Raw genomic sequence first — 22373 nt, forward strand, 5'->3', positions numbered from 1 at the left:
GTGTGCGTGTGTGTTTCTCTTTGAATTCAGAGTCTGCTTTGATTTTCAGACTAGGTGTTGTGTTTCATTACATTGGTCGGGTCTCATCTGTCCAGAGGGTCTCCGTATGGGGGTTCCAGACACCACTATGGAAGAAGCCCTGCCATGATACCCCACGGGCAGCCTCAACCTGAGGGACACAATCAGTCAGTCAGTCAGTCAAACAAACATAATAATAATTTGGGGGGGGGGGGTTATATTTGTCCTGTCACACATAAGTGTTTCTTGCATATCCCAACTCCCCCTAAGACAGCCACAGGGAGTGTGATCACCATTGTCAAGAGCCCCTAGAGACATTGGGGTTAAGTGCCTTGCTCAAGGGCACAGGGACCAATTTTTTTCACCTTATCAGCTCCGGGATTGGAACCAGCAACCTTTTGGTTACTGGCCCAACACTAACCTTGAGGCTACCAATCAATTATTCAGCCAGCCAGCCAGTCCAATAAACAGGCTATTAGACAGCCAGCCAGTCAGTCAGTTAGCCAGCCAGTCAATGCATCAGTCAGCCAGGCAGTCAAACAAACAGCTCGTCAATCAGTCAGGCAATCGTTCAGCCAATCAATCCGTTTGTTTATAGCATTGTACAAATACAGAAATACGGACCCAGAGAGAGTAAGAAATGAAGAAAAATGGAAAGAGAGACAGAAAGAAGAGAGGTTCTACATAGAGGTTCCCAACTGTGACAAAGACAACAGCAGCTGTGGTGTCTGAAGGATGGTGCAGTGTTGGACTGCAGACTCACTGACTGACTGGAAGGATGGTGCAGTGTTGGACTGCAGACTCACTGACTGACTGGAAGGATGGTGCAGTGTTGGACTGCAGACTCACTGACTGACTGGAAGGATGGTGCAGTGTTGGACTGCAGACTCACTGACTGACTGACTGGAAGGATGGTGCAGTGTTGGACTGCAGACTCACTGACTGACTGGAAGGATGGTGCAGTGTTGGACTGCAGACTCACTGACTGACTGGAAGGATGGTGCAGTGTTGGACTGCAGACTCACTGACTGACTGACTGGAAGGATGGTGCAGTGTTGGACTGCAGACTCACTGACTGACTGACTGGAAGGATGGTGGTGCAGTGTTGGACTGCAGACTCACTGACTGACTGACTGGAAGACTGATGGGATGGTGCAGTGTTGGACTGCAGACTCACTGACTGACTGACTGGAAGGATGGTGCAGTGTTGGACTGCAGACTCACTGACTGACTGGAAGGATGGTGCAGTGTTGGACTGCAGACTCACTGACTGACTGGAAGGATGGTGCAGTGTTGGACTGCAGACTCACTGACTGACTGGAAGGATGGTGCAGTGTTGGACTGCAGACTCACTGACTGACTGGAAGGATGGTGCAGTGTTGGACTGCAGACTCACTGACTGACTGGAAGGATGGTGCAGTGTTGGACTGCAGACTCACTGACTGACTGACTGGAAGGATGGTGCAGTGTTGGACTGCAGACTCACTGACTGACTGGAAGGATGGTGCAGTGTTGGACTGCAGACTCACTGACTGACTGGAAGGATGGTGCAGTGTTGGACTGCAGACTCACTGACTGACTGACTGGAAGGATGGTGCAGTGTTGGACTGCAGACTCACTGACTGACTGACTGGAAGGATGGTGCAGTGTTGGACTGCAGACTCACTGACTGACTGGAAGGATGGTGCAGTGTTGGACTGCAGACTCACTGACTGACTGACTGGAAGGATGGTGCAGTGTTGGACTGCAGACTCACTGACTGACTGGAAGGATGGTGCAGTGTTGGACTGCAGACTCACTGACTGACTGGAAGGATGGAAGGATGGTGACTGACTGGAAGGATGGTGCAGTGTTGGACTGCAGACTCACTGACTGACTGGAAGGATGGTGCAGACTGACTGACTGGACAGTGTTGGACTGCAGACTCACTGACTGACTGACTGGAAGGATGGTGCAGTGTTGGACTGCAGACTCACTGACTGACTGGAAGGATGGTGCAGTGTTGGACTGCAGACTCACTGACTGACTGGAAGGATGGTGCAGTGTTGGACTGCAGACTCACTGACTGACTGACTGGAAGGATGGTGCAGTGTTGGACTGCAGACTCACTGACTGACTGGAAGGATGGTGCAGTGTTGGACTGCAGACTCACTGACTGACTGACTGGAAGGATGGTGCAGTGTTGGACTGCAGACTCACTGACTGACTGGACTGGTGCAGGATGGTGCAGTCACTGACTGACTGGAAGGATGGTGCTGTTGGACAGACTCACTGACTGACTGACTGGAAGGATGGTGCAGTGTTGGACTGCAGACTCACTGACTGACTGGAAGGATGGTGCAGTGTTGGACTGCAGACTCACTGACTGACTGACTGGAAGGATGGTGCAGTGTTGGACTGCAGACTCACTGACTGACTGGAAGGATGGTGCAGTGTTGGACTGCAGACTCACTGACTGACTGACTGGAAGGATGGTGCAGTGTTGGACTGCAGACTCACTGACTGACTGACTGGAAGGATGGTGCAGTGTTGGACTGCAGACTCACTGACTGACTGGAAGGATGGTGCAGTGTTGGAAGACTCACTGATGGTGGTGCAGTGTTGGACTGCAGACTGACACTGACTCACTGACTGGAAGGATGGTGCAGTGTTGGACTGCAGACTCACTGACTGACTGGGAAGGATGGTGCAGTGTTGGACTGCAGACTCACTGACTGACTGACTGGAAGGATGGTGGTGCAGTGTTGGACTGCAGACTCACTGACTGACTGGAAGGATGGTGCAGTGTTGGACTGCAGGATGGACTGACTGGAAGGATGGTGCAGTGTTGACTGCAGACTCACTGACTGACTGGAAGGATGGTGCAGTGTTGGACTGCAGACTCACTGACTGACTGACTGGAAGGATGGTGCAGTGTTGGACTGCAGACTCACTGACTGACTGGAAGGATGGTGCAGTGTTGGACTGCAGACTCACTGACTGGAAGGATGGTGCTGACTGCAGACTCACTGACTGGAAGGATGGTGCAGTGTTGGACTGCAGACTCACTGACTGACTGACTGAAGGATGGTGCAGTGTTGGACTGCAGACTCACTGACTGACTGACTGGAGGATGGTGCAGTGACTGCAGACTCACTGACTGACTGGAAGGATGGTGCAGTGTTGGACTGCAGACTCACTGACTGACTGGAAGGATGGTGCAGTGTTGGACTGCAGACTCACTGACTGACTGACTGGAAGGATGGTGCAGTGTTGGACTGCAGACTCACTGACTGACTGGAAGGATGGTGCTGTTGGACTGACTCACTGACTGACTGGAAGGATGGTGCAGTGTTGGACTGCAGACTCACTGACTGACTGACTGGAAGGATGGTGCAGTGTTGGACTGCAGACTCACTGACTGACTGGAAGGATGGTGCAGTGTTGGACTGCAGACTCACTGACTGACTGGAAGGATGGTGCACTGACTGACTGGAAGGATGGTGCAGTGTTGGACTGCAGACTCACTGACTGACTGACTGGAAGGATGGTGCAGTGTTGGACTGCAGACTCACTGACTGACTGACTGGAAGGATGGTGCAGTGTTGGACTGCAGACTCACTGACTGACTGGAAGGATGGTGCAGTGTTGGACTGCAGACTCACTGACTGACTGGAAGGATGGTGCAGTGTTGGACTGCAGACTCACTGACTGACTGACTGGAAGGATGGTGCAGTGTTGGACTGCAGACTCACTGACTGACTGGAAGGATGGTGCAGTGTTGGACTGCAGACTCACTGACTGACTGACTGGACTCACTGGATGGTGCAGTGTTGGACTGCAGACTCACTGACTGACTGACTGGAAGGATGGTGCAGTGTTGGACTGCAGACTCACTGACTGACTGGAAGGATGGTGCAGTGTTGGACTGCAGACTCACTGACTGACTGGAAGGATGGTGCAGTGTTGGACTGCAGACTCACTGACTGACTGAAGGATGGTGCTGTTGGAAGGATGGGAAGGATGCAGTGTTGGACTGCAGACTCACTGACTGACTGACTGACTGGATGGATGGTGCAGTGTTGGAAGGATGGTGCTGCAGACTCACTGACTGACTGGAAGGATGGTGCAGTGTTGGACTGCAGACTCACTGACTGACTGACTGGAAGGATGGTGCAGTGTTGGACTGCAGACTCACTGACTGACTGGAAGGATGGTGCAGTGTTGGACTGCAGACTCACTGACTGACTGGAAGGATGGTGCAGTGTTGGACTGCAGACTCACTGACTGATGGAAGGATGGTGCAGTGTTGGACTGCAGACTCACTGACTGACTGGAAGGATGGTGCAGTGTTGGACTGCAGACTCACTGACTGACTGGAAGGATGGTGCAGTGTTGGACTGCAGACTCACTGACTGACTGACTGGAAGGATGGTGCAGTGTTGGACTGCAGACTCACTGACTGACTGACTGGAAGGATGGTGCAGTGTTGGACTGCAGACTCACTGACTGACTGGAAGGATGGTGCAGTGTTGGACTGCAGACTCACTGACTGACTGACTGGAAGGATGGTGCAGTGTTGGACTGCAGACTCACTGACTGACTGACTGGAAGGATGGTGCAGTGTTGGACTGCAGACTCACTGACTGACTGGAAGGATGGTGCAGTGTTGGACTGCAGACTCACTGACTGACTGACTGGAAGGATGGTGCAGTGTTGGACTGCAGACTCACTGACTGACTGGAAGGATGGTGCAGTGTTGGACTGCAGACTCACTGACTGACTGAAGGATGGTGCAGTGTTGGACTGGAAGGATGACTGGAAGGATGGTGCAGTGTTGGACTGCAGACTCACTGACTGACTGGAAGGATGGTGCAGTGTTGGACTGCAGACTCACTGACTGACTGGAAGGATGGTGCAGTGTTGGACTGCAGACTCACTGACTGACTGACTGGAAGGATGGTGCAGTGTTGGACTGCAGACTCACTGACTGACTGGAAGGATGGTGCAGTGTTGGACTGCAGACTCACTGACTGACTGGAAGGATGGTGCAGTGTTGGACTGCAGACTCACTGACTGACTGAAGGATGGTGGTGTTGGAGGATGGTGGAAGGATGGTGCAGTGTTGGACTGCAGACTCACTGACTGGAAGGATGGTGCAGTGTTGGACTGCAGACTCACTGACTGACTGACTGGAAGGATGGTGCAGTGTTGGACTGCAGACTCACTGACTGACTGACTGGAAGGATGGTGCAGTGTTGGACTGCAGACTCACTGACTGACTGGAAGGATGGTGCAGTGTTGGACTGCAGACTCACTGACTGACTGACTGAAGGATGGTGCAGTGTTGGACTGCAGACTCACTGACTGACTGGAAGGATGGTGCAGTGTTGGACTGCAGACTCACTGACTGACTGGAAGGATGGTGCAGTGTTGGACTGCAGACTCACTGACTGACTGACTGAAGGATGGTGCAGTGTTGGACTGCAGACTCACTGACTGACTGGAAGGATGGTGCAGTGTTGGACTGCAGACTCACTGACTGACTGGAAGGATGGTGCAGTGTTGGACTGCAGACTCACTGACTGACTGGAAGGATGGTGCAGTGTTGGACTGCAGACTCACTGACTGACTGACTGGAAGGATGGTGCAGTGTTGGACTGCAGACTCACTGACTGACTGACTGGAAGGATGGTGCAGTGTTGGACTGCAGACTCACTGACTGACTGGAAGGATGGTGCAGTGTTGGACTGCAGACTCACTGACTGACTGGAAGGATGGTGCAGTGTTGGACTGCAGACTCACTGACTGACTGACTGGAAGGATGGTGCAGTGTTGGACTGCAGACTCACTGACTGACTGGAAGGATGGTGCAGTGTTGGACTGCAGACTCACTCACTGACTGACTGACTGGAAGGATGGTGCAGTGTTGGACTGCAGACTCACTGACTGACTGGAAGGATGGTGCAGTGTTGGACTGCAGACTCAGACTGACACTGACTGAGACTCACTGACTGACTGACTGGAAGGATGGTGCAGTGTTGGACTGCAGACTCACTGACTGACTGGAAGGATGGTACAGTGTTGGGCTGCAGACTCACTGACTGACTGGAAGGATGGTGCAGTGTTGGACTGCAGACTCACTGACTGACTGACTGGGAAGGATGACTGTGGTGCAGTGTTGGACTGCAGACTCACTGACTGACTGGAAGGATGGTGCAGTGTTGGACTGCAGACTCACTGACTGACTGGAAGGATGGTGCAGTGTTGAAGGATGGTGGTGCAGTGTTGGACTGCAGACTCACTGACTGACTGACTGGAAGGATGGTGCAGCGTTGGACTGCAGACTCACTGACTGACTGACTGGAAGGATGGTGCAGTGTTGGACTGCAGACTCACTGACTGGAAGGATGGTGCAGTGTTGGACTGCAGACTCACTGACTGACTGACTGGAAGGATGGTGCAGTGTTGGACTGCAGACTCACTGACTGACTGGAAGGATGGTGCAGTGTTGGACTGCAGACTCACTGACTGACTGGAAGGATGGTGCAGTGTTGGACTGCAGACTCACTGACTGACTGACTGGAAGGATGGTGCAGTGTTGGACTGCAGACTCACTGACTGACTGGAAGGATGGTGCAGTGTTGGGCTGCAGACTCACTGACTGACTGGAAGGATGGTGCAGTGTTGGACTGCAGACTCACTGACTGACTGACTGGAAGGATGGTGCAGTGTTGGACTGCAGACTCACTGACTGACTGACTGGAAGGATGGTGCAGTGTTGGACTGCAGACTCACTGACTGACTGACTGGAAGGATGGTGCAGTCACTGACTGACTGGAAGGATGGTGCTGCAGACTCACTGACTGACTGGAAGGATGGTGCAGTGTTGGACTGCAGACTCACTGACTGACTGACTGGAAGGATGGTGCAGTGTTGGACTGCAGACTCACTGACTGACTGGAAGGATGGTGCAGTGTTGGACTGCAGACTCACTGACTGACTGACTGGAAGGATGGTGCAGTGTTGGACTGCAGACTCACTGACTGACTGACTGGAAGGATGGTGCAGCGTTGGACTGCAGACTCACTGACTGACTGACTGACTGGAAGGATGGTGCAGTGTTGGAGACTCACTGACACTGACTCACTGACTGACTGACTGGAAGGATGGTGCAGCGTTGGACTGCAGACTCACTGACTGACTGACTGACTGGAAGGATGGTGCAGTGTTGGACTGCAGACTCACTGACTGGAAGGATGGTGCAGTGTTGGACTGCAGACTCACTGACTGACTGAAGGATGGTGCTGGAAGGATGGTGGTGCAGTGTTGGACTGCAGACTCACTGACTGACTGACTGGAAGGATGGTGCAGACTCACTGACAGTGTTGGACTGCAGACTCACTGACTGACTGACTGGAAGGATGGTGCAGTGTTGGACTGCAGACTCACTGACTGACTGGAAGGATGGTGCAGTGTTGGACTGCAGACTCACTGACTGACTGACTGGAAGGATGGTGCAGTGTTGGACTGCACTGCAGACTCACTGACTGACTGGAAGACTCACTGACTGACTGGAAGGATGGTGCAGTGTTGGACTGCAGACTCACTGACTGACTGGAAGGATGGTGCAGTGTTGGACTGCAGACTCACTGACTGACTGACTGGAAGGATGGTGCAGTGTTGGACTGCAGACTCACTGACTGACTGGAAGGATGGTGCAGTGTTGGACTGCAGACTCACTGACTGACTGACTGGAAGGATGGTGCAGTGTTGGACTGCAGACTCACTGACTGACTGACTGGAAGGATGGTGCAGTGTTGGACTGCAGACTCACTGACTGACTGGAAGGATGGTGCAGTGTTGGACTGCAGACTCACTGACTGACTGGAAGGATGGTACAGTGTTGGGCTGCAGACTCACTGACTGACTGGAAGGATGGTGCAGACTCACTGACTGACTGACTGGAAGGATGGTGCAGTGTTGGACTGCAGACTCACTGACTGACTGGAAGGATGGTGCAGTGTTGGACTGCAGACTCACTGACTGACTGGAAGGATGGTGCAGTGTTGGACTGCAGACTCACTGACTGACTGACTGGAAGGATGGTGCAGTGTTGGACTGCAGACTCACTGACTGACTGGAAGGATGGTGCAGTGTTGGGCTGCAGACTCACTGACTGACTGGATGGTGCAGTGTTGGACTGGATGGTGCAGTGTTGGACTGCAGACTCACTGACTGACTGGAAGGATGGTGCAGTGTTGGACTGCAGACTCACTGACTGACTGGAAGGATGGTGCAGTGTTGGACTGCAGACTCACTGACTGACTGACTGGAAGGATGGTGCAGTGTTGGACTGCAGACTCACTGACTGACTGGAAGGATGGTGCAGTGTTGGACTGCAGACTCACTGACTGACTGACTGGAAGGATGGTGCAGTGTTGGACTGCAGACTCACTGACTGACTGGAAGGATGGTGCTGTTGGACTGCAGACTCACTGACTGACTGGAAGGATGGTGCAGTGTTGGACTGCAGACTCACTGACTGACTGACTGGAAGGATGGTGCAGTGTTGGACTGCAGACTCACTGACTGACTGGAAGGATGGTGCAGTGTTGGACTGCAGACTCACTGACTGACTGACTGGAAGGATGGTGCAGTGTTGGACTGCAGACTCACTGACTGACTGGAAGGATGGTGCAGTGTTGGACTGCAGACTCACTGACTGACTGGAAGGATGGTGCAGTGTTGGACTGCAGACTCACTGACTGACTGACTGGAAGGATGGTGCAGTGTTGGACTGCAGACTCACTGACTGACTGGAAGGATGGTGCAGTGTTGGACTGCAGACTCACTGACTGACTGACTGGAAGGATGGTGCAGTGTTGGACTGCAGACTCACTGACTGACTGACTGGAAGGATGGTGCAGTGTTGGACTGCAGACTCACTGACTGACTGGAAGGATGGTGCAGTGTTGGACTGCAGACTCACTGACTGACTGGAAGGATGGTGCAGTGTTGGACTGCAGACTCACTGACTGACTGACTGGAAGGATGGTGCAGTGTTGGACTGCAGACTCACTGACTGACTGGAAGGATGGTGCAGTGTTGGACTGCAGACTCACTGACTGACTGACTGGAAGGATGGTGCAGTGTTGGACTGCAGACTCACTGACTGACTGAAGGATGGTACTGTTGGGCTGCAACTCACTGACTGATGGAAGGATGGTGCAGTGTTGGACTGCAGGCTCACTGACTGACTGACTGACTGGAAGGATGGTGCAGTGTTGGACTGCAGACTCACTGACTGACTGGAAGGATGGTGCAGTGTTGGACTGCAGACTCACTGACTGACTGGAAGGATGGTGCAGTGTTGGACTGCAGACTCACTGACTGACTGACTGGAAGGATGGTGCAGTGTTGGACTGCAGACTCACTGACTGACTGACTGGAAGGATGGTGCAGTGTTGGACTGCAGACTCACTGACTGACTGACTGGAAGGATGGTGCAGTGTTGGACTGCAGACTCACTGACTGACTGGAAGGATGGTGCAGTGTTGGGCTGCAGACTCACTGACTGACTGGAAGGATGGTGCAGTGTTGGACTGCAGACTCACTGACTGACTGACTGGAAGGATGGTGCAGTGTTGGACTGCAGACTCACTGACTGACTGGAAGGATGGTGCAGTGTTGGACTGCAGACTCACTGACTGACTGACTGGAAGGATGGTGCAGTGTTGGACTGCAGACTCACTGACTGACTGACTGGAAGGATGGTGCAGTGTTGGACTGCAGACTCACTGACTGACTGGAAGGATGGTGCAGTGTTGGACTGCAGACTCACTGACTGACTGACTGGAAGGATGGTGCAGTGTTGGACTGCAGACTCACTGACTGACTGACTGGAAGGATGGTGCAGTGTTGGACTGCAGACTCACTGACTGACTGGAAGGATGGTGCAGTGTTGGACTGCAGACTCACTGACTGACTGACTGGAAGGATGGTGCAGTGTTGGACTGCAGACTCACTGACTGACTGGAAGGATGGTACAGTGTTGGGCTGCAGACTCACTGACTGACTGGAAGGATGGTGCAGTGTTGGACTGCAGACTCACTGACTGACTGACTGGAAGGATGGTGCAGTGTTGGACTGCAGACTCACTGACTGACTGGAAGGATGGTGCAGTGTTGGACTGCAGACTCACTGACTGACTGGATGGTGCAGTGTTGGACTGCAGACTCACTGACTGACTGACTGGACTCACTGGATGGTGGTGCAGTGTTGGACTGCAGACTCACTGACTGACTGGAAGGATGGTGCAGTGTTGGACTGCAGACTCACTGACTGACTGGAAGGATGGTGCAGTGTTGGACTGCAGACTCACTGACTGACTGACTGGAAGGATGGTGCAGTGTTGGACTGCAGACTCACTGACTGACTGACTGGAAGGATGGTGCAGTGTTGGACTGCAGACTCACTGACTGACTGACTGGAAGGATGGTGCAGTGTTGGACTGCAGACTCACTGACTGACTGACTGGAAGGATGGTACAGTGTTGGGCTGCAGACTCACTGACTGACTGGAAGGATGGTGCAGTGTTGGACTGCAGACTCACTGACTGACTGACTGGAAGGATGGTGCAGTGTTGGACTGCAGACTCACTGACTGACTGGAAGGATGGTGCAGTGTTGGACTGCAGACTCACTGACTGACTGACTGGAAGGATGGTGCAGTGTTGGACTGCAGACTCACTGACTGACTGACTGAAGGATGGTGCAGTGTTGGACTGCAGACTCACTGACTGACTGACTGGAAGGATGGTGCAGTGTTGGACTGCAGACTCACTGACTGACTGGAAGGATGGTGCAGTGTTGGACTGCAGACTCACTGACTGACTGACTGGAAGGATGGTGCAGTGTTGGACTGCAGACTCACTGGAAGGATGGTGCTGACTGACTGACTGGAAGGATGGTGCAGTGTTGGACTGCAGACTCACTGACTGACTGGAAGGATGGTGCAGTGTTGGACTGCAGACTCACTGACTGACTGACTGGAAGGATGGTGCAGTGTTGGACTGCAGACTCACTGACTGACTGACTGGAAGGATGGTGCAGCGTTGGACTGCAGACTCACTGACTGACTGACTGACTGGAAGGATGGTGCAGTGTTGGACTGCAGACTCACTGACTGACTGACTGGAAGGATGGTGCAGTGTTGGACTGCAGACTCACTGACTGACTGACTGTTGGAAGGATGGTGGTGCAGTGGACTGCAGACTCACTGGACTGCAGACTGTTGGACTGACTGACTGACTGAAGGATGGTGCAGTGTTGGACTGCAGACTCACTGACTGACTGGAAGGATGGTGCAGTGTTGGACTGCAGACTCACTGACTGACTGGAAGGATGGTGCAGTGTTGGACTGCAGACTCACTGACTGACTGACTGGAAGGATGGTGCAGTGTTGGACTGCAGACTCACTGACTGACTGGAAGGATGGTGCAGTGTTGGACTGCAGACTCACTGACTGACTGAAGGATGGTGCAGGATGGTGCAGACTCACTGACTGGACTGCAGACTCACTGACTGACTGACTGGAAGGATGGTGCAGTGTTGGACTGCAGACTCACTGACTGACTGGATGGTGCAGTGTTGGACTGCAGACTCACTGACTGACTGACTGGAAGGATGGTGCAGTGTTGGACTGCAGACTCACTGACTGACTGACTGGAAGGATGGTGCAGTGTTGGACTGCAGACTCACTGACTGACTGGAAGGATGGTGCAGTGTTGGACTGCAGACTCACTGACTGACTGACTGGAAGGATGGTGCAGTGTTGGACTGCAGACTCACTGACTGACTGACTGGAAGGATGGTGCAGTGTTGGACTGCAGACTCACTGACTGACTGGAAGGATGGTGCAGTGTTGGACTGCAGACTCACTGACTGACTGACTGGAAGGATGGTGCAGTGTTGGACTGCAGACTCACTGACTGACTGACTGGAAGGATGGTGCAGTGTTGGACTGCAGACTCACTGACTGACTGACTGGAAGGATGGTGCAGTGTTGGACTGCAGACTCACTGACTGACTGACTGGAAGGATGGTGCAGTGTTGGACTGCAGACTCACTGACTGACTGACTGGAAGGATGGTGCAGGATGGTGCAGTGTTGGACTGCAGACTCACTGACTGACTGACTGGAAGGATGGTGCAGTGTTGGACTGCAGACTCACTGACTGACTGACTGGAAGGATGGTGCAGTGTTGGACTGCAGACTCACTGACTGACTGACTGGAAGGATGGTGCAGTGTTGGACTGCAGACTCACTGACTGACTGACTGGAAGGATGGTGCAGTGTTGGACTGCAGACTCACTGACTGACTGACTGGAAGGATGGCGCAGTGTTGGACTGCAGTGAAAGAAGTGAAACAGACTCACAATTAGACTGGATTGGTGTCCTGACTCTGACTGGACATCATAGGTCACAGTACAGCACCAGACCGTGCACTTTCTCTGTTGGACTGCAGACTCACTGACTATCTTGTTCTCTCACTTTTCATTCTTATTTCATCCTTTCTCTTGACTGACTGGAAGGATTTTTGGGCTGCAGACTCACTGACTGACTTATTCTCTCCTTCTGTCTCACTGACTGACTTGGAATTCATCATTTATTTTCTGCAGACTCTCTGACTTACTTATTCTCTCCTGGACTGTCTCTCTTTTTATTCATCTGGAAGGATTTGCAGTGTTGGACTGCAGACTCACTCTACACTGTCTCTCTTTTTATTCATCATGGTTAGTTTTTGGGCATCATTTATTTGGACTCTCAGACTCTTATTCTCTCCTTCTGTCTCTCTTTTTATTCATCATTTATTTTCTCAGACTCACTCTTATTCTCTCCTGGAAGGATGGTGCAGTGTTGGACTCTCTTTTTATTCATCATTTATTTGGACTGCAGACTCACTGACTCTCTTATTCTCTCCTTCTGTCTGACTTTATTCATCATTTATTTTTCCCTGTTGGACTGCAGACTCTCTTATTCTTCTGTCTGACTGGAAGGATGGTGCAGTTCATCATTTATTTATCCCTCTCTCTCTGATTCTCTCCTTCTGTCTCTCTTTTTATTCATCATTTATTTTCACTGCAGACTCACTGACCTGGAAGGATGTCTCTCTGGAAGGATGGTTCATCATTTATTTTGTTGGACTTATTCTCTCCTCTTCTGTCTCTCTTTTTATTCATCATTTATTTTTCCCTCACTGACTCTTATTCTCTCCTGACTGTCTCTGACTTTTATTCATGGTGCATTTATTTATCAGACTCTTATTCTCTCCTCTTCTGACTGACTGGAAGGATGGTCATCATTTATTTAGACCCTCTCTCTCTTATTCTCTCCTTCTGACTCTGGAAGGATGGTTGTTGGACTCATCATTTACCCTCTCCCTCTTATTCTGACTGACTGACTGGAAGGATGGTCAGATTCATCATTTGGATGGTGCAGTGTTGGACTTAGCAGACTCACTGACTTATTCATCTAATAATATGGTTAGCAGACTCACTCTGACTCTCTTGGTGCAGTTATTTTGCAGACTCTCTGACTCTGACTAAGGATGGTGCAGTGTCCTGGACTGCAGACTCACTTTTGACTCAAGGATGGTAGTTTGGTTCTCTCTCTCACTCTTATTCTCTGCAGACTCACTGACTAATAACTGGAAGGATGGTGCAGTTTACATCTTCATCACTTTAATCATTTAGTTAGTGAGTTACTCTGTCTACATCTCTCTATGGTTAATTATTCAGTCTTCTAATCAGTCTGGTGCAGTGTTCACTCATTTAAGGATGGTTCTTCCAGACTCTCTGACTTATGGTCTGTTGGACTGACTGTCTCATCTAACTTTATTCAGTTACTCATTTAAGTTAGTGCAGTTACTGCAGACTCACTAATCATATGGTTAGTTAGTGGTTACAGACTCATCTAAATATGGTTACTCTGACTGACTAATAATATGGAGTTAGATGGTACAGTGTGGGCTACAGACTCACTGACTGACTGGAAGGATGGTGCAGTGTTGGACTGCAGACTGGAAGGATGGTGCAGTGTTGGACTGCAGACTCACTGACTGACTGACTGGAAGGATGGTGCAGTGTTGGACTGCAGACTCACTGACTGACTGGAAGGATGGTTTTACTGGAAGGATGGTGCAGTTGGACTGCAGACTCACTGACTGACTGACTGGAATATGGTTAATTAGTGAGTTAGTGGTTGGACTCTGTCTACATCTAATTGGTGGTTACAGTGTCTACATCTAATAATATGGTTAGTTAGTTACAGAGTTACTGACTTACTGACTCTAATCTGGTTACTGTCTACATCTAATAATATGGTTACTGACTGACTGGAAGGATGGTGTTAGTGTTGGACTCAGACTCTGACATCTAATCAAGGTTAATTAGAGTTACTGCTGTCTCATCTAATCTATGGTTAGTTAGTGAGTTACTGCAGACTATCTAATCCTTATGGTTAAGGTGAGTTACTCTGTCTACATCTAATCAATATGGTTACTGGAAGTTACATGTCTAGTGTTATTTTCTCACTGACTGACTCTAATGGATATGGATGGTAGTTAGGACTGCAGACTCTGTCTGACTCTAAAGGATGGTTTGTTCAGACTCACTCTGACTCTAATCATATGTGGTAGTTAGTGAGTTCTCTGACTGACTCTACTGGAATATGGTTAGTTAGTGTTGGACTCTGTCTACATGGTTAGTTAGTGAGTTCTCTGTCTGGACTAATCTCATTTATTGACTGGAAGGATGGTGCAGTTTGAGACTACATCTAATCATATGGTTAGTTAGTGAGTTACTCACTGACTGATTTGTTAGTTACTCTCACTGATATGGTTAGTTAGTGAGTTACTCTGACTACATCTAACTCAGACTCACTGACTACTGACTGGAAGGATGGTGAGTTACTGCAGACTACTCTAATCATATGGTTAGTTAGTGGACTCTGTCTACATCTAATGGAATATGGTTAGTTAGTGAGACTCTGTCTACATCTAATCATGGATTACTCTGTCTACATCTAATCATATTTTAGTTAGTGAGGTTACATATGGTTAATTAGTGTTGGACTGTCTACATCTAATCATATGGTTAGTTAGTGAGTTACTCTGTCTACTGGAATCATATGGTTAGTTAGTGAGACTACTCTGACTTCTAATCATATGGTTAGTTTGAGTTACTCACTGACTGACTGTTGGACTGCAGACTCATCTAATCTGGAATCATATGGTTAGTTAGTGACTGCAGTCTACATCTAACTGACTGATGGAAGGATGTTACTCTGTCTAGTTAAGTTGGAGTTACTCTGTCTACACTAATCATATGGTTGGTTAGTCACTGTCTCACTTGGAAGTGTCTACATTCATCATATTTACACTGTCTACATCTCAATTATGACTCTTTTACTCTAATCATTGGTTAAGGAGTTACTCTGGGTTCTTTTTATTCATCACATCTAATAATATGTTAGTTGTGAGTTACTGCTCTCACTGTCTACTCTAATCATATGGTTAGTTACTCTGTCTCCATCTTCTGTGAGACTCTAATCATTTTATGGAAGTCTGTCTCTACTTTTTATTCATCATCATTTATGTGTTAGTGAGTTACTCTGTCTACATCTAATAATATGGTTAGTTGTGAGTTACTCTGACTGACTCTTCTGTCTCTCTTTTATTCATCATTTAGTTAGTTTACTCTGTCTACATCTAATCATATGGTTAGTTAGTCCATCTAATCATATGTTAGTTAGTGGACTCACATCTGGTTAGTTATCATTAATCTATCTTTCTTAGTGTTACTCTGTCTACATCTAATCATATGGTTCATTAGTGAGTTACTCTGACTCTTATTCTATCCTTCTGTCTCATCTTTTTATTCATCATTTATTTTCCCTCTGAATTCTCTCCTCTTCATCTAATCATTTGGATTTTTCCTCTCTCTCTATTCTCTCCTCTGTCTCTCTAATTATTCATCATTTATTTGAGTTACTCTCTCTACATCTTATTCTCTCCTCTTCTGTCTCTCTTTTTATTCATCATTTATTTACTCTCCTCTCTTATTCATCTCTCTAATAATATGGTTAGTTAGTGAGTTACTGACTGTCTACTCTAATAATCATTTAAGGATTCATCTAATCATATGGTTAGTTATCATTACATGTCTACATCTAATAATATGGTTAGTTAGTGAGTTACTCTGTCTACATCTTATTCATCATTTATTTATCTATTCTCTCCTTACTTCTGTCTCTGTCTACATCTAATTCATCATTTATTTTCCTCTCCTCTCTTATTCTCTCCTAGTTAGTGAGTTACTCTGTCTCTCTTTTTATTCATCATTTATTTTTCCCTCTCTCTCTTATTCTCTCCTTTCTCTGTCTCATCTATCTTATTTATCATGTCACATCTGGTTAGTTAGTTAGTTACTCTGTCTCTCTTTTATTCATCATTTATTTTCCCTCTCCCTCTTATTCTACTCTAATGTCTCTCTTTTATGGTTTATTTTCCCTGTCTAGTCTCTCTTTTATTCATCATTTATTTATTGGTTAGTTAGTGAGTTACTCTGTCTACATCTAATAATATGGTTAGTTAGTTTACTCTGTCTACATCTAATATATGGTTAGTCTTCTGTTACTCTGTTTAATCATCATTTATTTTTACCTGTCTACATCTAATCATATGGTTAGTTAGTGAGTTACTCTGTCTACATCTAATCAATATGGTTAATTAGTGAGTTACTGTCTACATCTAATCATATGGTTAGTTAACATCTAATAATATGGTTAGTTAGTGAGTTACCAGTTAGTTAGAGTTACTCTGTCTACATCTAATCTATGGTTAGTTACAACTTACTCTGTCTATCAAACATTTTAGAAAAGTTTACATTGTTATCTGAGGAGTTTGACTCTAATCATATGGTTATTCAGTGAGAACTCTGTCTACATCTAATATGGTTAGTTAGTGAGTTACTCTGTCTACATCTAATCATATGGTTAGTTAGTGAGTTACTCTGTCTACATCTAATCATATGGTTAGTTAGTGAGTTACTCTGTCTACATCTAATCATATGGTTAGTTAGTTACTCTGTCTACATCTAATAATATGGTTAGTTAGTGAGTTACTCTGTCTACATCTAATAATATGGTTAGTTAGTGAGTTACTCTGTCTACATCTAATCATATGGTTAGTTAGTGAGTTACTCTGTCTACATCTAATCATATGGTTAGTTAGTGAGTTACTCTGTCTACATCTAATAATATGGTTAGTTAGTGAGTTACTCTGTCTACATCTAATAATATGGTTAGTTAGTGAGTTACTCTGTCTACATCTAATAATATGGTTAGTTAGTGAGTTACTCTGTCTACATCTAATCATATGGTTAGTTAGTGAGTCTACATCTAATCATATGGTTAGTTAGTGAGTTACTCTGTCTACATCTAATAATATGGTTAGTTAGTGTCTACATCTAATCATATGGTTAGTTAGTGAGTTACTCTGTCTACATCTAATAATATGGTTAGTTAGTTACTCTGTCTACATCTAATAATATGGTTAGTTAGTGAGTTACTCTGTCTACATCTTATAATATGGTTAGTTAGTGAGTTACTCTGTCTACATCTAATAATATGGTTAGTTAGTGAGTTACTCTGTCTACATCTAATCATATGGTTAGTTAGTGAGTTACTCTGTCTACATCTAATCATCTAATCATATGGTTATTAGTGAGTTACTCTGTCTACATTAATCATATGGTTAGTTAGTGAGTTACTCTGTCTACATCTAATCATATGGTTAGTTAGTGAGTTACTCTGTCTACATCTAATCATATGGTTAGTTAGTGAGTTACTCTGTCTACATCTAATCATATGGTTAGTTAGTGAGTTACTCTGTCTACATCTAATCATATGGTTAGTTAGTGAGTTACTCTGTCTACATCTAATCATATGGTTAGTTAGTGAGTTACTCTGTCTACATCTAATCATATGGTTAGTTAGTGTCTACATCTAATCATATGGTTAGTTAGTGAGTTACTCTGTCTACATCTAATAATATGGTTAGTTAGTGAGTTACTCTGTCTACATCTAATCATATGGTTAGTTAGTGAGTTACTCTGTCTACATCTAATAATATGGTTAGTTAGTGAGTTACTCTGTCTACATCTAATAATATGGTTAGTTAGTGAGTTACTCTGTCTACATCTAATAATATGGTTAGTTAGTGAGTTACACTGTCTACATCTAATAATATGGTTAGTTAGTTACTCTGTCTACATCTAATAATATGGTTAGTTAGTGAGTTACTCTGTCTACATCTAATAATATGGTTAGTTAGTGAGTTACTCTGTCTACATCTAATAATATGGTTAGTTAGTGAGTTACTCTGTCTACATCTAATAATATGGTTAGTTAGTGAGTTACTCTGTCTACATCTAATAATATGGTTAGTTAGTTACTCTGTCTACATCTAATAATATGGTTAGTTAGTGCATGGGGAATGAAAAACAGAGATATACACTGAGTGAATAAAACATTAAGAACACCTTTCTAATACTGAGTTGCAACCCACCTCCTCAATTCGTCGGAGCATGGACTCTACAAGGTGTTGAAAGCCTTCCACAGGGATGCTGTCCCATGTTGGCTCCAATGCTTCCCACAGTTGTGTCAAGTTGGCTGGATGTCCTTTGTGTGGTGGACCATTCTTGACACACACAGGAAACTGTTCAGTGTGTAAAACCCAGCAGAGTTGCAGTTCACAACAAAACCCGGTACACCTGGCACCTACTACCATACCCCGTTCAAATGCACTTAAATCTTTAGTCTTGCCCATTCACCCTCTGAACGGCACACATACACTATCTATGTTTCAATTTTCTCAATGATTAAATTATTATTTAACCTGTCTCCTCCCCTTCATATACACTGATTGAAGAGGATTTGACAAGTGACATCAATAAGGGATCATATCTTTCACCTGGATAGTCTATGTCACAGAAAGAGCAGATGTTCTTAATGTTTTGTCCACTCAGTGTAGTTGTGGAACAGGGAACCCTACAGGGAACCCTATTCCCTTTGTAGTTTACTACTTAGAAAAGAGCTCTTTGGGCCGAGTGGCGCAGCAGTTTAAGGCTCTGCATCTCAGTGCTAGAGGCATCACTACAGACCCTGGTTCGATTCCAGGCTGCTTCACAACCGGCCGTGATTGGGAGTCCCATAGGGCGGTGCACAGTTGTCACAGTGTCGTCCGGGTTTGGTAGGACGTCATCGTAAATAAGAATTTGTTCTTAACTGACTTGCTTAGTTAAGTAAAGGTAAAAAAAAAAAAAAAGTTGTGCACTATAAAGGGAATAGGATGCCATTTGGGACACAGATGAAGTGTTGGTTGTCATATCATACCAGTTGGGCATCAGGGCATTCTCCTTCCCTCGGAACATAATGCCAACATTGGTGGCATGGTCCCTGGATGAGTAGAAGTCAGTGTAGTCACCTGTGTGTGGTTATATATAGATGCATGTTTGTGTGTGTGATGGAGAGAGAGAAAGAGGGCAATTAAGTGACACTGTTAAATATGTACAGTGAACCAATGATCAGCCTTCAGAACCTTTTATATCAACATTTAGAAAGCAAACAAATCTCACAATCACTAGTAAAGTTATATTGGTTAACAGCGCCCCCTCTTGTTCAAGCATTATACAAACACCTCAATTGCATTGTCTTGACTCCTCGCGTCCTATCTCCTTGCTTCCTTCTCAAACACATTGGATGATCCTCTCATCTGATACAGGGTCAGATTTTGTTTAATACCACTAAGAGTTAAAGTTAGCAATGGCAGAGCCATAAATCTGATCCTAGATCTATGCTTAGGGACAAATCAAGCTCAGTGTAGGGACAATTGTAGGACACATCAAGCTCAGTGAAGAGACAGGAGGAGTGAAATATTGGGTGCATGTCAATAGTCTAAAGTGGCTTCCTCTCCTTGCCTCTTGTCCTACTGTTTAAAAACTCACCTATCTCAGCAGGCAGATGCATGATGGCTGAACTCTTATGGAAGAACGCTCTGAGACATAAACACACACATTACAGAAAAGTAAACATGCTACAAACCACGATAGAAAATTAAAGGATAAGGGAATACAAGAACATAATATGATTTTGATTGTGGCCAAAAACCATATCTTAAACAATTAATATAATAATTCAATATATTTGACATGAACTGTTGAAGTGTTATAGAAGTACTATAAAAGTGATATAAAAGTGTTATTGAATACAGAAGTGCTATAAATTATATACGTGTTATTGAATATAGAAGTGTTATTAATATAGAAGTGCTATAAATTATAGACGTGTTATTGAATATAGAAGTGTTATTGAATATAGCAGTGCTATAAAGTATAGAAGTGTTATTGAATATAAAGTGTTATTGAATATATCAGTGCTATAAATTATAGAAGTGTTAGAATATAGAAGTGCTATAAAGTATAGAAGTGTTATAGAATATAGAAGTGTTATAGAATATAGAAGTGCTATAGAAGTGCTTCTTACATATGGCAAAATCCAATAAATAATAGTAAAAAAGTGCTACAGAAGTGCTGGAGGCTGACCTGCTCCTGAGGCTGACGTCGTCTCTGAGCGTGGTCTCGTTGGCAGACAGCAGCTGCTGTAGACTCCTCCTGGCCTCCCTCCATGCCTCGTACCCCAGACCCATGAACGCATTCAGGGTCGGCTAGTCGAGAGGTTGGAACATATGATGGGGGAAACGCATAGAAATCTAAAGTATTATTTGATTTCATACTGTACATAGCCCTCATAACAAGTAACCCAGCCTGGACCCCCAAGGAGCAAGTAACAGCACAGTGGCAAGGAAAAACAACCTAAAAGGAAGAAACTTCAAGAGAAAACAGGCATGTTTGCAAGTTGAATGCAAGTCCACTTTGTTTTGACGTTGGTGTGGGGGCGGCTCTCACTCATGCAAGCAGGTCTCTTCATTGACGCCCCCAGGGGTGGAAATGGGGGGAACCGGGTTCCAGGAGGGAAAATATCCTCAGGGGAACCTGTGCATTTAAGATTGAATTCAAGGAGTGAAATCATGACAGAAAATATTCTTCTTTCATTTCCTGTTGATACCTCATGTGATTTCAACAGCATGATGAGGCTTTCTCTCCTTGTCTCATTCCCCTATCAGCACTAATGTGACAGAACTGGACAGGCGAAAGACAATTCCCTGTAGGAATTCACCATTGTGCTTTAACGGATCCTGTTATGTCAGAGCAGCACCCAGCTGACGGGGGGAGACAGTTGGGAGGCAGCAGCACACAAGGTCTCCAGACAATAGTGGTATTAGGGACCCATTCACAGGCAGAGGGCGAGAGGTGACACTCCAAACCAATTCACACTACTCGCTTGTAGATTTAATGTACTGTATAGTCCACAATATATGAAGCATACATCCTAATTGATGACTCGGGTATGGATTTTCTCAAGGAAGAAAAGCAGTGCATCGTGGCCATTGAATAGACCTACCCTCCTAGCATACTGCACTATTGGCTACATAAGGTAGGCCCATGTAGCTGTAAGAAAACTAGTGGAGATACATAGTAAACGTGCCATGTTACATTTCCAGGTGAATGCATAATGTATATTGCCATCCGTGCCGATAAGAAATATCAACCATCAATAGGAGACATTGAGGAGCATTATACATTTTGATGGCCTTACCTGGTCAAACACATCCTGGTGATTGGAGAGCACAGGACCTCTGAAGAGTGATTTTATAACGCTCAAATCCAAAATCTGATCTCCAATCGCAACCCCAATCCGGTGCCTGGGCTAAGTGACACGAGACATTCGTGAAAACAGTAAACAGGAATGAAATACCAAAATGGAACGATATTGGAGAAGCTACTTTGTAAACTACAATGTTTCATTCAAGAGAACCTCACGTTTCCACAGTGGTTTGTAACATTTTATCCCAAGAAAATCTATTTACATGCCCTAGTTTTATGGCACAGGAGACGGTGTATGAAACCGATTCAACTAAAAGTACAACACATTTATCGTCATACTCACATTTTCCGGTGTCGAGAACACGCCATATGGTAAATTGTGATAGGAGAAGTCGGACTTTTCGTCAATTTTTACAAAAGACATTTTGAAATTGCAGTTGTACTCCGGTATACTTTCCAAGGTAAGCAACAGCGTGAGTAACTTCTTCCAGATGTTAACCGCAGCCATAGGACAGCCCGCCTCCCACAGAATGAACCAACGACCAATAGGAAACGCTCTCTTATATCCACCCTTTTTCAAGAACTGTTA

The 22373-nt window shown here is 46.3% G+C and overlaps 1 protein-coding gene across 1 annotated transcript in view; it reads right to left on the reverse strand.

The window, feature by feature from the left end:
* The window catches only part of fah (fumarylacetoacetate hydrolase (fumarylacetoacetase)), a 39606-nt gene extending 17282 nt beyond the window's left edge, over positions 1-22324 (reverse strand). The window contains exons 1-6 of the mRNA XM_064987802.1: positions 22128-22324; positions 21777-21887; positions 20663-20784; positions 20066-20115; positions 19455-19545; positions 72-169 (exon numbers count right to left, since the gene is read on the reverse strand). Coding sequence (XP_064843874.1) covers positions 72-169; positions 19455-19545; positions 20066-20115; positions 20663-20784; positions 21777-21887; positions 22128-22292 — 637 coding nt within the window. The 5' untranslated portion in view covers positions 22293-22324. The remainder of the gene's footprint in view (positions 1-71; positions 170-19454; positions 19546-20065; positions 20116-20662; positions 20785-21776; positions 21888-22127) is intronic.
* Between the last annotated feature and the right edge of the window lie 49 nt (positions 22325-22373).

Source organism: Oncorhynchus masou, chromosome 2 (assembly GCF_036934945.1).
Source record: "Oncorhynchus masou masou isolate Uvic2021 chromosome 2, UVic_Omas_1.1, whole genome shotgun sequence".
NCBI lineage: Eukaryota > Metazoa > Chordata > Actinopteri > Salmoniformes > Salmonidae > Oncorhynchus > Oncorhynchus masou.